A 25,182-nucleotide genomic window follows, 5' to 3' on the forward strand; every position below is an offset into this window, starting at 1 on the left:
TTCATCAGATTGACTAAGATGTGCTTTGGTATGGTTTTATTATTTATCCTCCTAGGGATTCACTGAGGTTCTTCAATCTGTAGGTTGCAGTTTATCACAAAATTTGGGAAATTTTCAGCCTTTATTCAAATTCAAATATTATTCAAAATTTTTTCGGCATTATTTTATTTTTTCCCCTTCTGGAACTTAAGGTACATGCATTGTAGACTGCTTGCTATTGCCCTACAGGTCACTAAAGGTTCTGTTCAGTTTTTTTACAATAATGTTTCTTTTTCAATTTAATGTCTTTGACCTGTCTTCAAGTTCATAGACCCTTTTTTCTACAGTGTTTAGTCTGCTGTTCAAAGCCCATCCAGTGTATTTTTCATTTCAAATACTGTATTTTCAGTTTTAGAATTGATATTCGTTTCTTTTTTCAGTTTCTGTGTCTATTGGATGTCCCCATCTTTTCCTTTAAATCTTTGTACATGTATATTACAGTTGTTTATAAGTCCTTGTCTGCTAATTTCAACAAGTAGATTATCTTTGAGGCTGTTTCTGTTGATTGCTATTTTTCTTGATTATGGGTCATATCCCCTGCTTCTTTGTATGTCTAGTTATTGTATTGTGTACTGTATAATATACTAAGGAAGTGTGGATTTTTTTGTCTTTTTCTAAAGGATTCTCAACAGAGTTTTGTTCGGGCAGACAGTTAAATTACTGGCAGATCCTCTTGATTCTGTCAGGCCTGGTTTTATGTTTGGTAAGAGAAGGTCATAACTCCTAAGTATGAGTAAACTATGTAATCAGAGGACTCAATAAATTGGTTAGAGCTGGTCGTTGTACATTTAAATGTTTTTGTTTCTTCAATCTGCATCTTAGTTTTGTGTGGGTTTCTTTTTCCTTCTAAGGATAAATACTTAACTTTGACAACTCTAAATACTTCAGTGTATATTTGAAAGGGGGTTCCTGGCCCCAATTCCAAAGTGTATGTGGAGGTTTCCCCACACCAACAAGCAATTCTCGGAACCCTGCAGGGTGCCCAAGAATCCAACTCAATTCTGACACTGTCTACCTAGAGATAGAATCAGATTCCTCAGGTAAAGGGCTCAATCCCACAAGACAACCCTCCATTTCAGTCGCCAGTCACAAGCCCGCGTTATTACCTGTATTTCTGAGAGGCTGCCTGTAAATCAGAGGTTCCCACCACCACCAAATCCAGTTGGATTAATTTGCGAGAACAGCTCACAGAACTCAAAACCCTTTTACTCACCAGATTACAGATTACAGATTTATTATAAAGGATACAAATCAACAGCCAGATGAAAAGATATATGAAGTGAGGTCCTGAATGTGGGAGCTTCTGTCTTCGTAGAGCTTGGGGCCTGGCATGGTGGCACGTGGAAACATTCTGGTTCCCCAACATGGAAGCTCTCCAAAAAAGGACTATCAGGTTGTTCTTTTGGGTTTTTATGGAGCTTTATTACGTAGTCATGATTGACTAAGTCATTGGTCATTAGCAACTGATTCAACTTCAAGCCCTTCTCCCCTCCCTGGAAATCAGGGAGTGGGACTGAAAGTTCTAGTCCTCTAACCATGTGGTTGGCTCCTCCTGACAGCCAGCCCCAGCCTTCCAAAAGTTACCTAATTAGCATAACAACAGACAACTTTATTGTTCTCATCACTCAGGAAATTCCAAGGATTTTAGGAGCTCTGTGCCAGAAACAAGACAAAAACCTAATATATTTTTATTATTTATCACAATATTACAATATTGAACAATTGTTTGCTAGAATATTAGCAAATATTCTCACATAGTCGCCAAATCAATGATGCAGCGTAAGTGGCATTATCCTTGTTTTACAGATGAAGACTGAGGTTTGAGAAATTAGGCACTAACCCAAAGTCATACAGTTAATAAATTACAGAGCCATGATTTGTCTAACTCCAAAGGCCATGCTTTTTACTGTTTTACTCACTTGACTGTGCAACGGAACCATCTCTGGAGCTTTTAGTAAATACAGATACCCAAGTACCATCCCCATGTTCAGTGTTTTCTGGGTGGTATCTGCACTACTTAAGTGCTACCAGAATTGAAAGCTATTACTTATTAGTGCTGTACTCCTTTTCCATAGTCATAGGTACTGGATTGTGAAGCCCTGTATCGTAGGGTACTGGGAGTGTGAACATTTTAGGTTGTAGCCCTGTCATTGTAATAAGAAAATGAGAGTAAAAGGTAAGGACAGTTCTTTTTTGGCTCTTAGAGTAGAGGCTGCAACTGAGGGCTAATAGAGAAGTGAAGGAGGATTCACTAAACCTTCTATCAACTTTTGTAAGTATCTCAGCCAGTTTCTCCAGAAATGACTACTTTTAATTTTTAAGTCAAATGACAGGTATGTCTCATCTCTACTGTCATGAATTTCAGTTTCCTCATCTGTAAAAGGGGATATTTATCTCAGATAGATTTGAGGGTGACATGAGATTAGTGCCTGGTTCAACTAAGACCTCTCAGCAAATGAAACCTACTATTACAATTAGTACTTTTATTGCCTCCTTTGAAATTACCAGATGTAGTCCCAGCCCTTAGCCCCCTAACCACCTATTCCTAACGTTTTTACTGTTGTGTCTATATATGGTGGCTTCTTTGCTCTATAATCTCATTTCTAACACTTTCCCCTGACTTCTTTCTTTGTAGTTCCTCAGACACACAGTGCATGGTACTGTGTCAAGGCCTTTGTTTGTACTTGCTAGTCTCTGCCTGAATGTTCTTCCTGCCTGCTTTATTCACACCTCTGATCAAATATCTCCTCCTCAAAAATGCCTCCCCTGACCAAACTATCTAAAATATAATGTTGCACCACTATCACATCTCCCTGTTTTACTTTATACATAGCATTTTTCACTCTGACATTTATAATATATTCTATGCATACTTTTAAATTCACTTATTGTTATCTACCCAACAAGAATGTAAGAGTCATAGAGCAATAACTTGGTCTGTTTTGTTCACTACTCAATCTCCAGCTTTTTAGAACAGGACTTAGCATATAGTAGACACTTAATAAATGTTGTTGAATGATTGAATTTCATACTGATAGCTTTCCTTTATAAAAAATGCAAAACCCAGGACCATGGCAGTACGATAAAAGCTGTTTAGTATTCTAGTGGTTTTGTATCCTGTATTTTGTCTTTATGGTAAATAATAGGTTTTATCATTTTATCTTGGTACTTTTTCTTAATAATGGCTTTATCAATGATGTATCTTTTAGCAGCCTAATTATTAATGATATTATCTGATAGTAGCATGCTATTCTGTTGACATACATTTTTTTTTCCTGGCTCTCAATGATCCTCAATGGAGAGGAATAGAGTAAAATATATAAACAGAACTGCTTTAGTATCATAACTTATTGTTTGCAGTCCTTTTAGTGTGTAATTTCCCCTCATACTTTTATTGTCTTTGAGCTTACATTTATTGTTCATTTTCCTTTAAATTTGTTTAAGAAGTATGCATAGCCATTAACCTAGTGCTTAATACTTTTTCCTGAGAATTTATCGTATAGGTACAAGAATGCTTATCATAAAATTGTTTATAATGACAAATTTAAAATCACATAAAAGTTATAGAGAGGGGTAAATTTGTTATATCCATAAAATGTAATATGTAGCCATTAAAAATGATGATGTTCAACTGTATTTATTAATAAACAAATATATGTATGATTTTTTTAATGAAAAAAGCAAGTTACAAGAAAGCTAGTATAATATAATCTCATTTTTGTGGAGGAAAAATTAGGTACTTACATGTGTATAGAAAAAAAAAGTCTCAACATGTCCCAAATCAAAGAACAAAACAAAGCTCCAGAAAAAGAACTAAACAAAGTGGAGACAAAGAATCTACTAAACTAAGAGTTCAAAACACTGGTGATAGGGATGCTCAGTGACTTCAGTGAGAACTTCAGCAAAGAGCTAGGAAGCATAAATATGGACATAGAAACAAAAAAAAAAAAACCAGTCAGAAATGAAGAATACAATAACTGAAATGAAGAATACATTAGATGGAATCAACAGTAGATTAGATGAAGCAGAGGATCGAATTAGGGATTTAGAAGATGAAGTAGCAGAACACATCCAATCAGAACAGCAAAAAGAAAAAAGAATCCCCCCAAATGAGGATAGTTCAAGGGGCTTCTGGGACAACATTAAGTGTACCAACATTCACATCATAAGGCTACCAGAAGAATAGGAGAGAGAGCAAGGAATTGAAAACCTATTTGAAGAAATAATGACGGAAAACTTTCCTAACCTGGTGAAGGAAATAGACATATAAGCCCAGGAAGCACAGAGAGTCCCAAACAAGAGGAATCCGATGAGGCCCACACCAAGACACATGACTAAAATGCCAAAGGTTAAAGACAAAGAATCTTAAAAGCAGCAAGAGAAAAGCAGTTAGTTACCTACAAGGGCGCTCCCATAAGATTGTCAGTTGATTTCTCAACAGAAACTTTGCAGGCCAGAAGGGATTGGCACAAATATTCAAAGTGATGAAAAGCAAGGACCTACAACCTAAGATTACTCTACCCAGCAAAGCTATCATTTAGAATTGAAGGACAGATAAAGAGCTTCCCATACAAAAAGCTAAAGGAGTTCCTCACCACCAAACCAGTGTTACAAGAAATGTTAAAGGGATTTTAAGGAGAAGAAGAAAAAATATATATGAATAATAAAATAGCAATAACTGTATATCTATCAACAATTACTTTAAATGTAAATGGATTATATGCATCAGTCAAAAAATAGAATGGCTGAATGGATAAGAAAATAGGACTCTTACATATGCTGGCTACAAGAGACTCACTTCGGATTGAAAGAAACACACAGACAGAAAGTAAAGGGGTGGAAAAAGATATTTCATGAAACGAAATGAAAAAAAAAATGGGGTAGCAATACTTACACCAGACAAAATAGACTTTAAAACAAAGGCTGTAACAAGAGACAAAAAAGGACCCAGTAATCCCACTTCTGGGTATTTATCTGAAGAAACCCAAAACACTACTTCAAAGGGATTATGAGCATCCATGTTCATTGCAGCATTATTTACAGTAGCCAAGATATGGAGCAACCTGGGTGTGCATCAGTGGATGAATGGATAAAGAAGAGGTGGTACATGTGTACAATAGAATATTAGTCATAAAAAAGAATGAAATCTTACCATCTGCAACAAAATGGATGGACCTAGAATGCATTGTACTGAGTGGAGTAAGTTGGACAGAGAAAGATAAATGCCATATGATTTCACTTATATTTGGAATCAAATAAAAAAAAATTGGGGGGCAAAATCAACAAACTCATAGATAGAGAGATGTTGCCAGTGGGAGGGGGGTTGGGGGTGGGTCAAAGAGGGAAGGGGATTAACAATTATAAATTGATAGTTACAAAATAGTCATGGGGGTGTCAAGTATAAATGAGGAATGTAGTTAATAATATTGTAATAACTCTGTATGGTGTCAGATGAGTACTAGTCTTATCGGAGTGATCACTTCATAAAAATGTCTGCTCACTATGTTGTACACCTGAAACTAATATAATATTGTATGTCAACTGTAATTGAAAACGAAAAAGAAAAAAAGTCTGAAGAACGCTACACAAAATTAGAGCGTGAGATTAGGTGTTGTAATTGTCTCCAAGTTGACCGGTAGTCCTTTAGATTTTCATTTGTTTTGGTACCACTGACAATAACTATTAACTGGCCCCTGGGAAAGCCTCTATCTTTCTTGTCCTAGGTATAAATAACCTTTTCCCTTCGTTCAACAAAAGTAAGGCTGGAATTTTTCAAGGAGACCAAAAAGGAAAGTAAACAAAAAGTCAAAGTAGAAGGACAGAAATCAAAGTGTTTACAGAACACACATTACTTTTTCCTAAGCAGTAAGTCTGTCCACCAACTAGCTTAGCTGATACAGTTTATGGGGCTCTAAAGTCCTGTGGCAATTCTTTACCCACATATTTCTAGCCAAACTTATTAAAGTGCAAGTTTTGATTCAGCAGTACTATTTTGGAATTTTGTAGAGTAAAATGGAATGACATAGTAAAATGTACATCAAATATTAAATAAATCACATTATGAGAGTGATGTCAGTTTTTGATGGTGGAGTGAGAAGACCCCTTTGCTTTTCCCTTAAATTTACAATAATTTGTACAACTATAATTCAACAGAGGATCCCCTGCTGAACACACAAACACATCTGAGAGATCCACACATTGCACTGAGACATTTGAAGCTGTGTGTAACAGAACAAACAGGGGAGGCCAGACTGGGGGAAGGGCAGACAAGGGCAGCAACTGCAGTGTGCCACCTGCTGCAGCCCTAGCTGACATGGTAGCATTGGAGGAATCTGGCTGCAGCACTCACAGCAACCCAAAGGGTAGGAGGAGCAGAGGCAATATTCCAACCTAAGTAGCTGGCACTCGTTGCATCTAAATCTGGTAACAGGCAGAGATGCAAAACAGCGGTGTGTCAGCCACAGACTAGTGAGGATGTAAAGCTGCGGACTTGTGAACATGCCTCCCCTCACCAACCCCTTGCCCACTTCTTGTGGCAGACCTGGTAGAAGCAGAACCTAGTAGAGGCGGTAGAGACGTTTCAGACAGCACAGCGTGGCTGGCAGCCTCTGATTACAATGAGGCAATGCTGGGAACTCTCAGGCCCAGAGCTTTACCACCTGCCACATCTTCTTATGGGGGTGGGGCCCTGAGACCGAAGTGACCCGGACACAGAGGGGATATCCACCACCTTGGGAAATACAGGGCATTTTACACAACTGAGGCAACACTGCCCCATGAGATCCCTGAGGTACCAGTAGTGCAGGTAAGAGAAAACAAAAAGTTGAGCTATAGCACCATCTACTGGAAAACAAAGAAAAGACCTGTGTTTATCAACCTGCAACATTAAGAGCAAAACAGTAGTACTTAGTAAAGAGTTCCCTACTTCAAATGCCCAGGCAGAGAAACAATCCATTAAGTACCATGAATAACCAAGGTAACAAGGTAGCACAGAAAGAAAATGAAAAGTCTCCAGAAACCAAACTCAAAGACATGGAAGACTGTGATTTAATGACAGAGAATTCAAGATTGCAGTTCTGAAAACATAACATGATACAAGAAAACTAAAGCAGTTCAATAAGCTCAGGAATAAAATCAATGAAAGGAATACTTTAGAAAAAGATTGAAATTATAAAAAAAGAACCAAATAGCAATTGTGGAGCTGAGGGACTCAATAAATGAAGTGAAGAATGCATTGGAGAGCATTGGAAACAGACCATACCAGATGGAAGAGAGAATTCGTGAGCTTGAAGATAGAAATCTAGAAATGACTCAGATAGAAGAAGAGCACACTGAGAGTTAAAGAAAAATGAAAGAATTTTATGAGAACTATTAGAAAGAGCAACATAAGAGTAACGGGTATACAAGAAAGAGGAGAGAGGGAGGAAGAAGGCCACAGAGAGCCTATTTGAACAATTAATCAACGAGAACTTCCCAAACCTATGGAAAGAGCTGAAACCTTGAATCCAAGAAGCTAATAGAACATCTATCTCAATGCAAAAAGACCTTCTCCAAAACGCATTATATTAAAACTGTCAAAAGTTAATACAAAGAAACAATTTATTAGGCAACGGGGGGGGGGGGGGCAAGACTGCAACTTACAAAGGAAATTAGATTATCAACAGATTTTTTTTTTCAGCAGAAACCTTATAAGCCAGGAGAGAATGGAATGAAATATTCGAAATACTGAAATAGAGAAACCACTAGCCAAGAATAATATATCCAACAAAGTTATGCTTTAGATATGAAGGAGAAATAAAGGCTTTCACAGACAAACAGAAGGTGAGGGAATTTACTACCACAAGACCTGCATTACAAGGAATGTGGAAAGGAGCTCTTCTACCTGAAGCAAAGAGACAAAGTATACAACACTTTGAGTAAGATGACAGGAGACAGAAGTAGGAAATTGCATCTCTATTTCAGAATAGGGTATTGAACATTTAATTATACCATAAAAGTGAAAGGGGAAACATTTTTAAAAGACTAGCTTCTGCAAATTGGAAACTAATGCACAACATAAGAGGATGATTTGTGATAACAGAAGCATAAAAGGGGAGGAGGAAAAGGACTGAACTTGCACAGGTGAATGAAGATAAGATTCAATCAGAAGAAAAATGACTATTGGGTATAAAAAACATTTTTTTTTTGCATAAAACTAATGGTAACCACAAAACAAAAATCTAGAGCTGAGACACATAACATGAAAAAAGAGAAAAAGATAACAAAACCATAGAAAACCACCAAACTAAAGTAGCAGACAGAAGCTCATGGGAAAAGAAACATTAGAGGTACATAGAAACCAGAAAACAAAAACATAAAATGGCTGTAGTAAGTCCTCATATATCAATAATTACCCTAAGTGCAAATGTACTGAGCTCAACAATCAAAAGGCACAGAGTACTGTGATGGATTAAAAAATAAGACCCAACTATATGTTGCCTCAGGAGACCCACCTCAGCTACAAAGACAAACATAGGCTCAAAATGAAGGGGTGGAAGATGATAGTTCAAGCAAATGTCACTCAGCGAAAAGCAGGTGTATACATACTTATATTAGACAAAATAGATTTCAAGATAAAAACGATAACAAGAGATATATTGTTATATATTGATAAAGGGGAACACTCATCAAGAAGACATAACACTTATCAATATATATTCAGTCAACCTGGGAGCACCATAATATATAAAGCAATTACTAACAGACCCAAAAGGAGAAACTGACAAAAATACAATTATAATAGGGGACCTGAATACTCCATTGACAGCAATGGATAAATCATCCAAACAAAAGGCAGTTAGAAAATAATGGCCTTAAATTACACATTAGAGCAAATGGACATAATCTATATTTATAGACCTCTCCATTCCAAAACAACAGAATACAAATTATTCTCAAGTGCACTTGGAATATTCTCAAGGATAGACCATGTTAGGGCACAAACCTAGTCTCATAAATTTAAGAAGACTGAAATCATACCAAGCCTATTTTCCGACTACAACAGCATGAAACTGGAAATTAACTACAAGAAGAAAGCTGGAAAAACCAGAACAAGTGGAGATTAATCAGCATGCTACTGAACAACCATTGGGTCAAAGAAGGGATCAAAAGATACATGAAAAAACAGAGAAATGAAAAGGAAAATAAAATACACCAAAATCTTTAGGATGCAGCAAAAGCAGTTCTAAGAAGGAAGCTTATAACACTATAGTCCTACCTCAAGATACAGGAAAAATCTCAAATAAACAATGTAACATTACACCTTAAAGAACTAGAAAAAGAAGAATCAAAAAGCCCAAACTCAGTAGAAGGAAGGAAACAAAATTAGAGCAGAAATAAGTAGAGAACTAAAAGACAATAGAAAAAAATTAATGAAACAAAGAACTGGTTCTTTGTAAAAGATAAATAAATTGACAATCCTCTGGCTAGACTCACTAAGGAAAAAAGAAAAGACTCAAGTGAATAGAGTCAGAAATGAAACAGAAGTTATAATGGACACCACAGAAATACAAAGTATTGTATAAGAATACTATGAAAGGCTATATGCCACCAGATTTGACGACTTAGAAGAAATGAACAAATTCTTAGAAATATGTAACTTTCCTAGACTGAGCAATGAAGAATTGGAAAACCTAATTAGACTAATCACTAGTAAGAAAATTGAAACAGTAATCCAAAACCTCCCAAAAAGCAAAAGCCCAGAACCAACTGGTTTCACTGGTGAATTCTACCAGAAATTCAAAGATTTCACACCTGTCATTCTCAAACTATTCAAAAAAATTGAAGAGAAGGGAATACTTCCTAACGCATTTTATGAGGCCAACATTACCCTGAGAGCAAAACCAGTCAAGGGCAATACACAAAAAAATGATAGCCCAATTTCAATGATAAACATAGATGCAAAAATCCTAACCAAAACACTAGTAAATCAAATACAACAATATATTAAAAGGATCATCCATCATAAAGTGGGTTCATTCCAGGAATGCAAGGGTGATTCAGTATGTGCAGTCAATCAATGTGATACACCTTATCAAGAAAATAAAAGATAAAAACTATACGATCATACCAACAGCAAAAGCGTTTTAGAAAATACAACATCCATTTATGAATTTAAAAACTCAATAAAATGCATCTAGAAGGAGAGTACTTCAGCATAATAAAAGCCGTATATAAAAAACCCTCAGATAATATATACTCAATGGTGAAAAGCTGGTAGTTTTTCCTCTAAAGTCAAGAACAAGAGAAGGATGCCCACGTTTGCTACCATTATTCAGCATAGTATTGGAAGTCCAGAAATAGAAAGCATCTAAATTGGGAATGAAGAAGTAAAATTGTCATTATTTGCAGATGATATGATTCTATGTAAAGAAAACCCTAAAGACTCCACCAAAAGACTATTAGAAAAATAAACAAATACGGTAAAGTTGCATATACAAAATCAATGTACAAAAATCTATTGCATTCCTATATGGTAACAATGAAATATCAGAAAGAGAAATAAAGAAAACAACCCCATTTACAATTGCAAAGAAAGGATAAAATATCTAAGAATAAATAAAAGAAATGAAGGACCTATACATTGAAAACTACAAGACATTGTTGAAAGAAAATGAAGACGACATAAAGAACTGGAAAGATATTTTGTGTTCATGGATTGAAAGAATTAACACTGTTAAAATGGCCACATTGCCTAAAGCAATACATAGATTTAAAACAATCCCCATGAAAACTCCAGTGGCATTTTTCGTGTATATAAAACAAAAAATCCTCTAATTTGTATGGAACTACAAAAACTCTGAATACTCAAAGCAATCTTGAGAAAAAAGAATAAAGCTGGAGTTATCACATTCCCTGACTTGAAATTATACTACAAAGCTGCAATAATCAAAACAGTATGGTATTGGCAGAAAAACAGGCACAGAGCAATGGAACAGATGTCAGAGTCCAGAAATAAACCCAGTCATAAGTGGGCAACTAATTTTCGAAAAAATAGCCAAAGTCATACAATAGAGAGAAGAAAGTGTTTTCAATAAATGATGTTGGGGAAACTGGAAAATCACATGCAAAAGAATAAAACTAGACTGCTATCTCACACCATACACAAAAATTAATTCAAAATGGATTAAAGACTTCAGTATAAGACCTGAAACAATAAAATACCTAGAAGAAAACATAGACACTAACTTATAGACCTTGGTCTCAGGGTTTTTGTGAACTTGAACCCAAAGGCAAGGGAAGTAAAAGCAAAAATAAATGAATAGGACTACATCAAACTGAAAACCTTCTGCACAGCAACAGAACCCATCTAAAAAACAAAAATGCAACTAACCAAATGGGAAAAGATATTTGCAAGTGATACCTCCAATAAGAGACTAATACCCAAAACATATAAAGAACTTATACAACTTAACAACAGCAACAAAATAAAATCCGATAAAAAATGAGCAGAAGACCTGAATAGACACTTTTCCTAGGAAGACATACAGATGGCCAACAGATATGTGAAAAGATGCTCAAATTCACTAGCTATAAAAGGAATGCTAATCAAAACCACAATGAGATACCACCTCACACCTATTAGAATGGCTATTATCAATAAGGCAAGAAATAACAAGTGTTGGAGAGGATAGGGAGAAAAGGGAACCCTCTCACACTGCTGATGGGAATGTAAATTAGCACAGCCACTATGGAAAACAGTATGGATGTTCCTCAAAAAAATTAAAAATGGAGCCACTATACGACCCCAGCAATCTCTCTTCTGGGTATTTACCCCCAAAGTTTGAAAACACTTATTCATAAAGATAGATGTACCCCTCTGTTCATTGCAGCATTATTCACAATAGCCAAGACATGGAAATAGTCTAAGTGTCCTTCAAAGGATGACTGAAAGGAGATGAGGTACATACATACAATGGAATACTACTCAGCCATAAAAAGTGGAATATTGCCATTTGTCAGAACATCAATGGATCTTGAGAGTATCATGCTAAGTAAAGTAAGTCAGATGGGAAAAGAACCATATGAGTTCACTCATGTGGGATATAAAATAAAAAGTAACAAATAAACAAGCAAAATAAACATACAAAGAAGCAAAAAAACCAAACTCATAGATACAGATAATAGAATGGTGGTTTTTAGAGGAGACGGGGTTTAGGGGAAGGATGAAGAAGGTAAAGGGGATCAAACACTTGGCGACAGAGGAGACTAGACTTCCGGTGGTGAGTACACAATAGAGTATACAGATGTATTATAAAAATGTACACCTGAAATTAATATAATGTTATGAACCAGTGTTACCCCAATAAATTTAATATAAAATGTTTTTAATAACGCCGGGGTAAACAGGAAAAATCGGATTATAAGATAGTGTATATGCTGGGATCTTAATTTTGTTTAAGGGGTATAGTATAATGTACAGAAAAAAACACGCAAACATCAAAAAGATAGTCTTGACATGGTAATAGTGGTTATCTTTAAGTGGTGAAATTACAGCTAATTTTAAATTTCTTTGTGCTTTTCTAGTCTTCTAAACTTTCTATAGGAATATGTATTGTTCATGACAAACTTATAAGGGCTCCAGATTACTACTCTGTTTCTACTATATCAGATCTAAACTCTGCTGGTTGTTTTAAAAAGGCTCTTTTAATCCAGCTTTTGCCTACCTATCGAAATCATAGTTTTGCCTCCAAATAGTCACTTTGTTCTTGAGCAGGAGGCTTTGTCTTATCAGCTAAGGACATGTATGGTCACTTCTTGTTTAGTAGTGGAGGTGCCCTCTCTTGTCTTCTGGTTTGTATAGTACTGGAGCCAGCTATGGTCCAACAGTGATCAACAAATTTATAGATTGTGACTGACCTCTCTTTCCAAATATATTTACCAGATGCTTAGTGCTTCAGAGTCTGTTAGCAAATCAAATTGTATTGTTAAACCTGGCAAAGTACTGCTCTTTTAAGATGTTAGCTGACATTATTTAGCTGTCATATGGGAAGAAGTGGGTTTTGGGCATGCAGCTAGCTATAGGAACAAGGTAATGGGGGCACAGTGAGATATGGAAAACCCCAATATTCTGTAAATTTGAGTAGGTTGCTTTCTTAGAGTGAATTTTAAATATCTTGGGTCCTTAAGTGTAAAGACCTATGTAATAATAAACAAAATTGAGTGATTGCAATAAACTTTGAGGATTATAAATAACCCAAATAATACTAGTTAGGATTGACTAGGCTGTGGTGTATTACGGCTCCCAAATTGCAGTGGCTTAAATAAATAAACGTTTATTTGTTGTTCATATTGCAGTCTGATGCAGGTTAGATGTCTCTCTTTGTAGTTCTTCAAGCACTGTCCCTTTCAATTATTTGACGCCACCATCTTCATTTGTAGCTTGCTGAGGTGTGGCAGAAAGGGAAGACAGGTTGTAGGTGATTTGCACAGAGGATTTTGACACCATACTTGGAAGTGGCAAGTTCAGTTTCACCTACATTCTTCTCATGGTCAGAACCCAGTCTTGTGACCCCTGAACACAGGACCTTTCTCTATGCCCAGGAAAAACACAGTGAAATAGGATCACATAGTATTGTCTCTGCCACCAAAGTTTTAGGAGAATAAAATGTGCCCCTAACCATATCTTATAGATGGGCTTTTCTATTTTTTTCTCTTTATCTGTTTCCCTTCTCTCTAGTTTCCGTCTTTGCTCTCTGCCTTTCTATCATGTTAAGCTGCCCATAGATGCAGTAGAATCAGTTGTAGTGAGTGAAAAGTAATCTCTTTCCCAGTTGCCTTCATTTCTTAAGGGACAAGGAAGTCCCAACTACAAGTATGCACATCTTTGTTAGTAAAGCCCTTGGTGCAACTTAAATTTTCCTCTTCAAAAATAAAATTTCAACTTGTTGCATCACTTATATTTAATTTTTATTTAAAATCTTGGAGTAGCATATTTTTATTGTTTTACCAAATCTATAAATGCCAATTTTTATTTACACTGTCTATATAAAAAGGTTTCACTGTATCTGAAGAAATTTATTTATTTATTCATTCATCAAATCTTAGTTGAGCTCCTGTTATGTGCCAAGTACTAGTCTAAGTATTGGGAATACAGTGGTCAAGATAGAGTTCCTACTGTCTTATATTCTGGTCAGATTTATTGATCACCAGGATTTGTGATGGTTGGTACAATGTAGCAATTAATAACCACAAATTAATTTTATATATACCAACTCTAAGGATTACAAAGTTAGGATAAGCATCATAGGATTAGTGCAATGTAAATAGATTTATGGTGGTTGATATATAGAAATCATAATACCAATAGTAATAATATGGATCTATTTTTTCTTTTAGTTTTAAAGAAGCCCCCTATTTCTGTTTCTCAATATGCAAATCAGCAAGCGATCTCCCATCGTCCAACTGGACAACCTCTCTCCCCAAATATGGTTCCAGGTATGAAGTCTTATTCTTAAATTTTTACTTGAAAACCAACTTCCTGGTCATGTATTTTTATATAGCGAATAAAACGTGTCATTTTTCAGTACTAGCATAGTAAAGTAGCATTCTTCTAGTTAATGTTATATATTTTCAAATGACTGATAAAAGCTCAGGGAGAAGTAATCATTTAAAAATGCACATTGTCTAATGGATTATTAAAAGCTGAAGAATTATTTGTTCTGCTGCTCTGGACTATATTCCCTTTCATCTCTGCCAGTCTGTATGTATTTACCTTCTTCAAAATGTGTTCAAATTTATCTCACAGAGGCCTTCTATAAATTACTCAACCACCTGTCTTAAACTCCCTGCTCTGTACTTATAAATGTGTCTGTTTTCTACTGAATACCTATTCAATCTTACAGAAATGTTCCTCTAAAATAAGAATTGATATGCTTGAAAGTAATTATAATAAGGATCTGAATTAAGGCTTTGATGAGGAAAAAAGGGGGTGGGAGAAAGAAAAGTTATGTACGGGAGATACTAATAAGAAAAAATCAAGAGTTAGCAGTTTTGAGTTACTGTGTAGATGAAAATTACTTAAGAGTTTTGAACTTCTAAAAGCCTTAGTGGATTTTGGAGATTTCTGACCGCAATATAGCATTTGGAGGGAGGAAAAGAGTCATTCAACCTGTATCATTGCTATTTTAAGTTTTCACTCTCTGCTATGTATCCCTTCGGTGAATAGGTTTATAATGAGTACTGGGGATGCTCATGGGGACTGATTAGTAAACTTCACACAGCCAGACGCTTTGGTTAAAGAAATTAGAACAAAGCTTTTTAAAAAAGCTACCTGACTACCCAGTATCAGGCAACAGTGGTTTTTTTTAGCTTTTGTAAAGCAGGTCTTGTAAAATTCTTCTGCAAAATATGGCCTTAACTGGATGTTTTTCTGTTGTAGATTCTCATGTAAACCACAATGGAAACCCTGGAACTTCAAAACAGAACCCTTCCAATCTTCTTCAGCATTTAATTCCAGGCCCAAACTTGGAGAGTGAATCCAGAATTCAAGCAGAAATAGTAAAGCAGGCTACCAAGGATAGAATCGGTGATTTCCATAAGTTGAAGCAAAGTAAGAATCAGTTGATGAATATTATGCTGAAAAGATTTAAGTATAACATGTTTGCTTACTAGACTCAATTAAGGTCTTTATTATTATATTCTCTAATCAATGTATAGTAAAGCTATATGCATATAAAGAAAAAGTATGATGGTGATAAAATTTTTTTAAAAAGCAGGTTTCAAATGGATAGATTTTAAAGACTTTAAAAAATTTCTCATGTTCACCAATGTTAAATAATAAATTTCAGGTAAGTGGATTTTCTTTTCAATTATAGTTGATATTCAATGTTATTTTATATTAGTTTCTGGTGTACAGTGTAGTGGTTAGACATTCATACAATTTATGAAGTGATCCCCCTCGATTAGTCTAGTACCCACCTGGCGCTATATGTAGTTATTACTATAATATTGACTATATTTCCTATGCTGTACTTTACAGTCCCAAGACTGTTTTGTAACTGCCAATTTGTGCTTCTTAAATCCTGCACCTACCTTTTTCACCCAGTCCCTTAACCCCCCTCCCATCTGGTAACCATCAGTTTGTTTTCTGTATTTTGGAGTCTGTTTCTGTTTTTGTTTATTTGTTTTGTTCTTTGGTGAGTTGATTTTTTAAAATGCTATTAGTTCTTATGACTGTAAATTTTTTTTTTTTGAGAAGTAAGGAAAGATATATATTACCAGACTAGTGAATGAAAATTTTGATTAGAAGGAAGAAAAGATAGTTTTGAAAAATGGATTCTGAGAGAAATATAGACCTGAGGAGATCGCCATCATGAAAGGCTCAGTGCTGCTTCCTTTTTCATTCCCTCTAATTGCAGTTTCCTTCATTTAAAACTTAGGAGAGAAGTGAAAGAAATTAAACATACTCATAGTACTGTGTAATAAAGTATGACTGCTTAATTGTTTCAGAGGTATTGATTTTGATAAATGGACAATACTTGTTCATCTGTATAATTCTCTGGTAGGTTCTCAGGAAGCATACAAAAAAAGTTCTGGTAGTAGAGAGATTTGTGGGCAGGACAGTGTCTCTTAAACTACCAGCTGTCGATGAGACAGCTCCCTTCAACTATACTTTTTACTGCTTCCGCTTTTCAAGCCTTCTTCCCTTCAACTTCTGAACAGACAGAATGTCTAAAAGCTCCAGTTTACCTTTGTTTGCTTTTTATGATGGCTTCTATGGCAACAACTGTTCAAAGCAGTGTTTAGGCAGCTATTTGTACGCAGGTTGCTTGTACAATGAGAACTGCACTGTGTTACAGTTTTAAATCTATTCAAGATATTTTTATTGGTCCTATGACAGTTATTCATATTTCTGCTTCTATATGAACATATAGTTTTAATTGATTTTCCTTCTTTGCTATTTAAAAGCATATCCATGTATCGTGACTGAAGTATTATATGAAAAATATTTTTATTTACAAGAATGTGGCTAACATTTTAAATACAGTGAAAAAAATATTTCCTCAAAATCTTGTTGGGGTATTGACCTGAAAACTTTTACCTCCACAAAAAGAGATTTAGAGTAAGTATATTACTAAATAAAATATTTTCATTTGATTATTCAAGAGTTTCTTCTAAACTTATACTTTATCCTGTAACATTTTTTATTGTTGCCTTACACATGTATATATATATATATATTTTTTTTCTTTTCTTTTTTTTTTTAACCAATCTTTGGGCAAAGAATGTGGTTGGAAAATAATTACTAGGAAATTATTACTCTCTACAACTTATTTTCAAAAGAGCCTATTGAACTTTAAACACTCCAGATTCTTTTCAATGTACATATAGATTTGAAATCAATGTGAGCACTATTTTGTGATTTACTTTGACATTATTTCTTACATGCATTTTACACTATCAAATAGTTTGTCGTTTTAAATATATATACGTTTATATATGTATACTCAGACACATGCATATATGCCATTGTGCTTAGGCAATGGTAGTTCATTTTGTTCTACTGTTATTATTTAAATTATTTCAGATTCTCTCCTGTTAGTTGTCATAACTATGAATATCCTTTTTCAAATTACTTTCTGCTTCTCCTACTTAGGGTGTTGCTTTAAAAGTGTAGTCCCTAACCTGAAATTACTAGGTCAAAGTATTTCACCAGCTTTATAGCTCCTGTTATACTCGTATATTGTCAGATTATTGTTATACATTGTAGAACAGTTTCACAGTATCACTGGAGATGTTTAAATTTATTTATTTCCATATGTCCTGATCTCATTTGCTTTTTAACTCTTTTATAGGGCATTTAGAATATGATTCCTTAAAGATGTTTTATTAAGCATTTACTTTCTTGTGACCTGTCCATTTTTGTGAGGAATTTTACTGTAATTATTTCTTGGTATATAAACTATACATCCGTTTTGACCACTTAGCCTGGTAACTTTGGAAATTGACCCTGTATCTTTGTATCAAACCTTTATAAATAATTCTAATACTGACCTTTTATAAATTACCTTTACCACAGTTTTTCTCTTCCATTCCCTTTCTTGATATGAGACTTTATTATATTTTATCATGTAACAGTTTTTTTATTAAAAATAATTTTTAAATTGAAGTGAAATGCACATAAAATTCATCAAAGTGTTCAATTCAGAGGTACTTAGTACATTCACAATGTTGTGCAGTCATCACAACTATCTTGTTCCAGTACGTTGTCATCACCCCAAAAGAAAACTACCCATTAAGCAGTTAATGCCCATTCTCTCCTACCCGTGATTCCTAGCAATGACTAATCTGTTTTTTGACTCTATGGATTCACCTATTCTGGATATTTCATATAAAGGAATCATACAATACGTAGCCTTTTTGTTCTTTCACTTAGCACACTATTTTTAAGGTTCAGCCAAGTTGTGGCATATGTCATTATTTTATTCCTTTTTATGGCTGGATAACATTCAGTTGTACGACTACATTATATTTATCCATTTACCTGTAGATGGACATTTATGATTGTTTCCACTTTTTGGCTATTGTGTATAGTGCTGCTAAACATTCATTTACAAGTTTTTGTTGAACACCTGTTTTTGATTCCTTCAAGTATACACCTAGATGTGGAATTGCTAGGTCATATGGTAATTCTATGTTTAGCTTTATAAGGAGCTGCCAAACTCTTTTCCACAGCAGCAGCACCGTTTTACAGTCCCACCAGCAATACTTTAGAGTTCCAATTTCTCCATGTCTTTGTCAACACTTAATCTTTTTCTTTTCTTTTTTAAATATTGCTATCCTAATGAGTGTGAACTGGTATCTCTTTGTGATTTTCATTTGCATTTTCCTGATGACTAATGACATTGAGCATCTTTTCATGTACTTGCTTGCCATTTATGTATCCTCTTTGGAGAAATGTCTATTTAGGTCCTTTGCCCATTTATAAATTGGGTTGTTTGTCTTTGTTGTTGAGTTTTAAGCATTCTTTATATATTTGGGATACTAGATGCTCATCAGATATATGATTTACAAATATGTATTTTTGCCCATTCTATGGGGTTGCCTTTTCACTCTGATAGTGTCCTTTGATGGAGGAAATTTTTAATCTTGGTGAATTTTAGTTTATCTATTTTTTTCTTCTGTTCGTGTTTTTGGTGTCCTAAGACACCTTTGCCAAATCAAAGGTCGTGGAGATTTCCTGCTATGTTTTTTTCTAAGAGCTTTATAGTTTCAGCTTTATGTGGGTTTTTGGTGTATTTTAAGGTAGTTTTTGTATATGGTGTGAGGTAAGGATGCAACTTTATTCTTCTGTATGTGGGTATTTGGTTGTCCAGCATTATTTATTGAAGAGACTCTTTTTTCCTGATTGAACAGTATTGGCATCCTTGTCAAAAACCTGTTGACCACAGACATAGGAGTTTATGCTGGACTCTGAACTCTGTTCCATTGAGACCAGAAGCCAGTACCACACTGTTTGATTACTATAACTTTGTAGTGAGTTTTGAAATCGGGAAGTGTGCGTCTTCCAATTTTGTCCTTCTTAAAAAATTATTTTGACTATTTGAGACCTCTTATAAATCCATGTGAATTTTAGGATCGCTTGTTTATTTCTAAAAAGGCAGCTCGGATTTTAATAGAAATTACATTGAATCTGTAGATTGCTTTGAGGCATATTCTTATCTAAGCAATATTAAGTCTTTCAATCTATGAAAATGGTATGTCTTTCCATTTATTTAGAGTATCTTTAATTTTTTTCAGCAATGTTATGTAGTTTTCAGTATACAAGTCTTGTGCCTCCTTGGTTAAATTTATTCCTAAGAATTTTATTCATTTTGATATTATTGTAAATCAAATTTTTTTCTTAATTTCCTTTTTAGATTGTTCATTGCTAATGCACAGAAATATGACTGATTTTTTCCTTAGCTTTTAGTTTTAAATTCTCTTAATGCAATTTTCTAAGAATATACTTATATTTGATTTCATCTTAAAGATTTAGAATATAGTATTTTCATTATTTTAGAAATATTAGGTATGCATTAGTATTTATATATTATATATACTTATTTCATATTCATTAGCATATATATAAACATGTATGTGTGTATATATACATATATATATAAAGTTATTATTTTTAATCTGATTCATATTTTCTATGTCTGTTTTATATCAACTGCATTTTTTTTTCTGTACACCTTTTGACACTCTTTACCCATTTATCCCCCACTCCCCACCTGACTCTGGCAACTACCAATGTGTTCTCTGTATCTATGAGCTTGAGATTTGTTTTTGTGTGTCTGACTTATTTCACTGTGCATAATACCCTCGGGTCCATTCTTGTTGCAAATAACAAGACTCATTCTTTTTTATGGCTGAATAATAATCCTTATGTATAGGTATATCTCTGTCTGTCGATCTATGTATCTATGTATCTATCTATCCAGCTAGGTTTTTTCCATATCTTTCCTATTGTAAATAATACTGCAATGAACATGGGAGTGCATGTATCTTTTTGAGTCAGTGTTTTCATTTTCTTTGCATAAATAACCCAAAAGTGGATTGCTGGGTCATATGGTAGTTCTGTTTTTAATTTTTTGTGGAGCCTCCATACCATTTTCCATAGTGGCTTCACCAATTTAGAGCAACAGTGCACAAGGGTGCCCTTTTCTCCACATTTCTCCAATTATGACTGATTTTTGTCTGTTGATCTTGTATCCTGCAACTTAGCTGAAATTGATACAATAGATTTTTATTTGTATATATTCAAGCATATCCATCTTGACTCTTATGACATCCTTCATTTCTTCTATAGAAAATCACCAGTCCTTCCTTTGGGCATAAGTATACCACTTTATTTAAATTTATTCCCCCCCAATTGATTATTTGACCTCTTTGAAATTTACAGTGATCCAAAGTAATTTTTCTCTATGCTAGTAATCATTTGTCCCAGGATTCTTACCATTTATTTTTTCTTTGTGTTATTTACTTCTTGTTTAGCACACATACACATTGAACTATTTTACTGTTTTTAACCTAGCTCTAAAATTTTCTTTTTTTCCAATTTTTGTTTTTATCCCTAGCATATGATAACTATTCTTATACTGATTCTGATGTGTGTGGGTTTTTCCTGCACCACCAAGCAATTTTCTAGCACCAGCTAGGTGTCCTGCAATTCAACTCAATTCTGACACTATCTATCTAGAAATCCCCTCCGATCTCACCGGTTAAGGGCTCAGTCCTACAAGACTGCCCCCCAACCCCAACCCCATTTCAGACGCCAGTCGCAAGTCCAGGTTGTTGACTGTTCTTCTGACCTCCTGGCTGTAGATCTGAGTTTCCAATATCCCCCTCCTTGGGTTTGATTAATTTGCTTGAGCAGCTCACAGAACTCAGAGAAGCATTTTACTTACTAGATTACTGGTTTATTATAAAAGGATATAACTGAGGAACAGCCAGACAGAAGAAACCCTAGGGCAACATATGGGGCGATACTGCATAGTTTCCATGTTCACTCCAAGCACTCTATCTCCCCAAATCTCTATATGTTCACTAACCAGGAAGCATTCCAATCCCTGTCCTTCAGGGTTTTTATGGACACTATTACATAGGCATGGTTGATTAAATCCACCATCCATTGGTGAGTGATTCAACCTCCAGCCCCTTTCCCTTTCTAATAGGGGTAGGTTGGAGGGAGTGGAACTGAAAGTTCCAAGCCTCTATTTATGTGGTCAATTGTCCTAGCAACCACATTAACATAACAAAAGATACCTTTAAGACTTTCATCACTTAGGAAATTCCAAGGGTTTTAGGAGCTCCATGCCAGAAAAGGGGATGAACACCAAATATATATTTTTTATTATAAATGACAGTATCACATATGTGTTTGAAAACCACTGTCTTATAATTATTTGAGCGTACCTTAAAATTAAAAAAAATAATAATGTTTTCTATGTTCTTCCAGAAGAATTTCACTATTAGTTTATCAAGTTCTATAACTAGATCACAGAAACCTTAATGAGTATTGAATTAAATTTACATATTAAATTGGGCAATATTGTGTTACTTACTGTCTTTTTATATCTAAGACTCCATTTAGTCATGCTTTATTGTAGTCTTACACTTTTCTTTGAGTAAATATCTGACTTTTCAAGTTAAATTGTTGTCAAAAGATTTAACTTTTTTTCATTACTTAAAAGGGAACCTTTTTTCATTGTGTTTTCAAATTGTGTATCACTATTATGTAGACAATAATTTACTTTTTGGTATTTCTCATTTCTTGAAACTTGAAACTTGTTCATATATCCAATAAATTCTTTCTATAAGGAGTTAAAAAGATACACCATCATGTTAACTGTGAAAGTGATTATATTTAAATGTTTATTTTCCAGAGGGTAAACTCTTGTCAACAACAACAAAAAAAATCCATCCTAAGAGAAAGCTTATAAGAGTTTATTTGAACCAAATTGACGACAATTTCCAGTTAGCAAAATCTCAACAGATTGAGAAAATGCTTCATAAAATGGCGGTTTGCGGCTTATTTTATATGCAGAATCAAAGGAGGAGGGTTACATGACATCCATTGGTGGTAGATTAAGGGGATGGGAGAAAGTAAAGTGATCTCTGGGATTGGATAAAAGTAAATTGAAGAGACAGGTACTTATTTTACATAGGTGGGTACAGGATAGTTAATAGTTCACTTTTTACCACACATAGAGCTGGTAATCAGGGGACAAGAATAATAATGAGGGGTTCTATAGTTTTGGTCTGGAAAAAGAGAGTACTGACATTCCACGGGCATGTTGTCCTAGATGCAAAAAATACAATAGACAGGCTCACTTAAGGCAGAGATTGACATTTGTTAAGGAAGCTACATGACTACAGATGTGACTTCCTGCCATGGCTCACCTTAGTTAGGAATTTTTATGTTCACACCATCCTATGTGGGTATTTTCAGTCTCCTGAGCTTGTCAGGTTTAACCTGTGGCCCTTTTTCCATCCACAACTCTGTTTAGTCATAAAGGGAAATTTTTTTTTTAAGTGTATTTTTTTGCCTTATAATTTTCTTTTTTTTAACCTTATAATTTTCTTCTTCTTCTCAAAATCCTATTTGCCTAAAAAAAATTCAATATAGTAGAGGAATTATTTGAAATAAACTTTTAAGGTACATGGAACCTGTAGAGATAATCTAATGACCTAATATTCAAAATATAGATCAGTGGGCCAGTAACATCCGTTATCACCTGTGATTGTTAAAAAAGTTAAAAAGATTTCAGGCCCTACCCTAGACCTTATTTATATTTACATTAAAGTTTGAGACTTTAATGTGGATTCCCTCATTTTACAGACAAGAAAAATTAGATCCAGAGAGTTTAATTTGCTTGAGGTAAATAGTGGAACAACCAGGACTATTATTTGGGTCCCTTATCTTCAGGGTCACTGCTTTTTCGCTGTATCGTACCACCTTTGTACTTTTGAAGTTTTGGGAAAATTCTTTAATATTTCCTTTTCTTACTCTATTTCTAGCAAACTCTTAATCATACTTTAAATAGGTGCTGTGCTGTCACTTATTTGATAAACCCCTTCTTCATATCCATACAATCTTAACCAAGTCAATCACTCCCTTCTCACACTACTTCAATCCATTGGACATACTTTCATTAGTGTATATGCCATATTATTCTGTAATTAACCACTGAAGGGGAGGAAAAAGTTTTCCTTGACCTTCTTAGGGTCCCTGTCTGGGTCTGAAAAGTAAACTGACATAGACAGATTAATGGGAGAAAAGCGTACAAATTTATTTAATATAAATTTTACATGACAGGGGACTCTTCATAAGGAAATGAAGACTTGAAGAAATATTTAAACCTGAGTGTTTTTATGCTAGATCTGATGAAGAGTAGGAAGTTGTGGAAAGATATTATAAGACAAAGGGAACGAGGTAAATGTAGTAAACTGGGAGAAACTTAGCAAGGTTTTTCAGATTCTTCTTGGTGTTCCTCCATCTTATATATAAGGATGTTCCTTTCCTCCAGGTATAGGGAGGGCACCTCTCACATGAGGGTTTTATGAGCTGCTTCAGAAAGTCTTTTCTGTACATGCCATTTCTCAAATTCCTTCAGCTTGAAGTACAGTAGTCTCCCCTTATCCACAAGAGATACGTTCCAAGACCCCCAGGGGATGCCTGAAACCACAGATAGTACCAAACCATATATATATATATATATGTATGTATGTATATATATATATATATATATATATATATATATATACACACACATACATATATATGTATATATATGTATATATACATATATACATAGATATAAATATAGATATATAGATATATAGTCATATATATATACAGTCTGTGTTTTTTCTATACATACATATGATGGAGTTTAATTTATAGATTAGGCACTGTAAAATATTAACAATAATAATAGCAACATAGAACAATTACAACAATATGCTGTAATAAAAGTTATCTGAATATGGTCTCTTTCAAGATGTCTTATGGTACCATACTTACCTTTTCACTTAAAGGAAGCACTTTACAGCTTCTCTTTGGCATATCTGAATTGCCAGCATCACTACTCTTGTGCTTTGAGGCTATTAGTAAGTAAAATAAGGGTTACCTGAGCACAAGCACTGCGATACTATGACAGTTGATCAGATAACTGAGATGATTGCTAAGTGACAAACGGGCAGGTAGCTTATACAGTGTAGATACAGCAGACAAAAGGATGATTCATGACCTGGGTGGGATGGAGTAGGGTGGCACAACATTTCATCACGCTACTCAGAATGACTGCACAATTTAAAACAGGAATTTTTTATTTTTGGAATTTTCCATTTAATGTTTTCGGACCAAGGTTGAATGCAGATTCCTGAAACCAAGGAAAGTGAAACCATGGATAAAGGGGGACTACTGTATTTAATATGCCAACGTGCCATATTTTGGGGTAGTAGATCCTGAATCTCGTCATTCTCCTGTCTGAAACTTCCTCAAGAAGTTTCATAGTCCAGAAACTGAGTTGGTAGATTGTCTCATAACCCATTGAACCAGTCTCTCAGGCCTGTGCATTTCTATGGAAACACAAGAAAAACAGTGGTTAATGGTTA

General features: G+C 34.6%; 1 protein-coding gene across 2 annotated transcripts in view; it reads left to right on the forward strand.

The window, feature by feature from the left end:
• GOLM2 (golgi membrane protein 2) overlaps nt 1–25,182 on the forward strand; it is a 97,751-nt gene that overhangs the window by 51,820 nt on the left and 20,749 nt on the right. For both annotated transcript variants that reach the window (XM_019725321.3, XM_019725322.3), the window contains exons 7-8: nt 14,416–14,514; nt 15,458–15,628. In XM_019725321.3, the coding sequence (XP_019580880.2) occupies nt 14,416–14,514; nt 15,458–15,628 (270 nt within the window). The remainder of the gene's footprint in view (nt 1–14,415; nt 14,515–15,457; nt 15,629–25,182) is intronic.

This window comes from Rhinolophus sinicus, chromosome 3, assembly GCF_057876585.1.
Source record: "Rhinolophus sinicus isolate RSI-liver-muscle chromosome 3, RSI-T2T, whole genome shotgun sequence".
In the NCBI taxonomy this organism is placed as follows: Eukaryota; Metazoa; Chordata; class Mammalia; order Chiroptera; family Rhinolophidae; genus Rhinolophus; species Rhinolophus sinicus.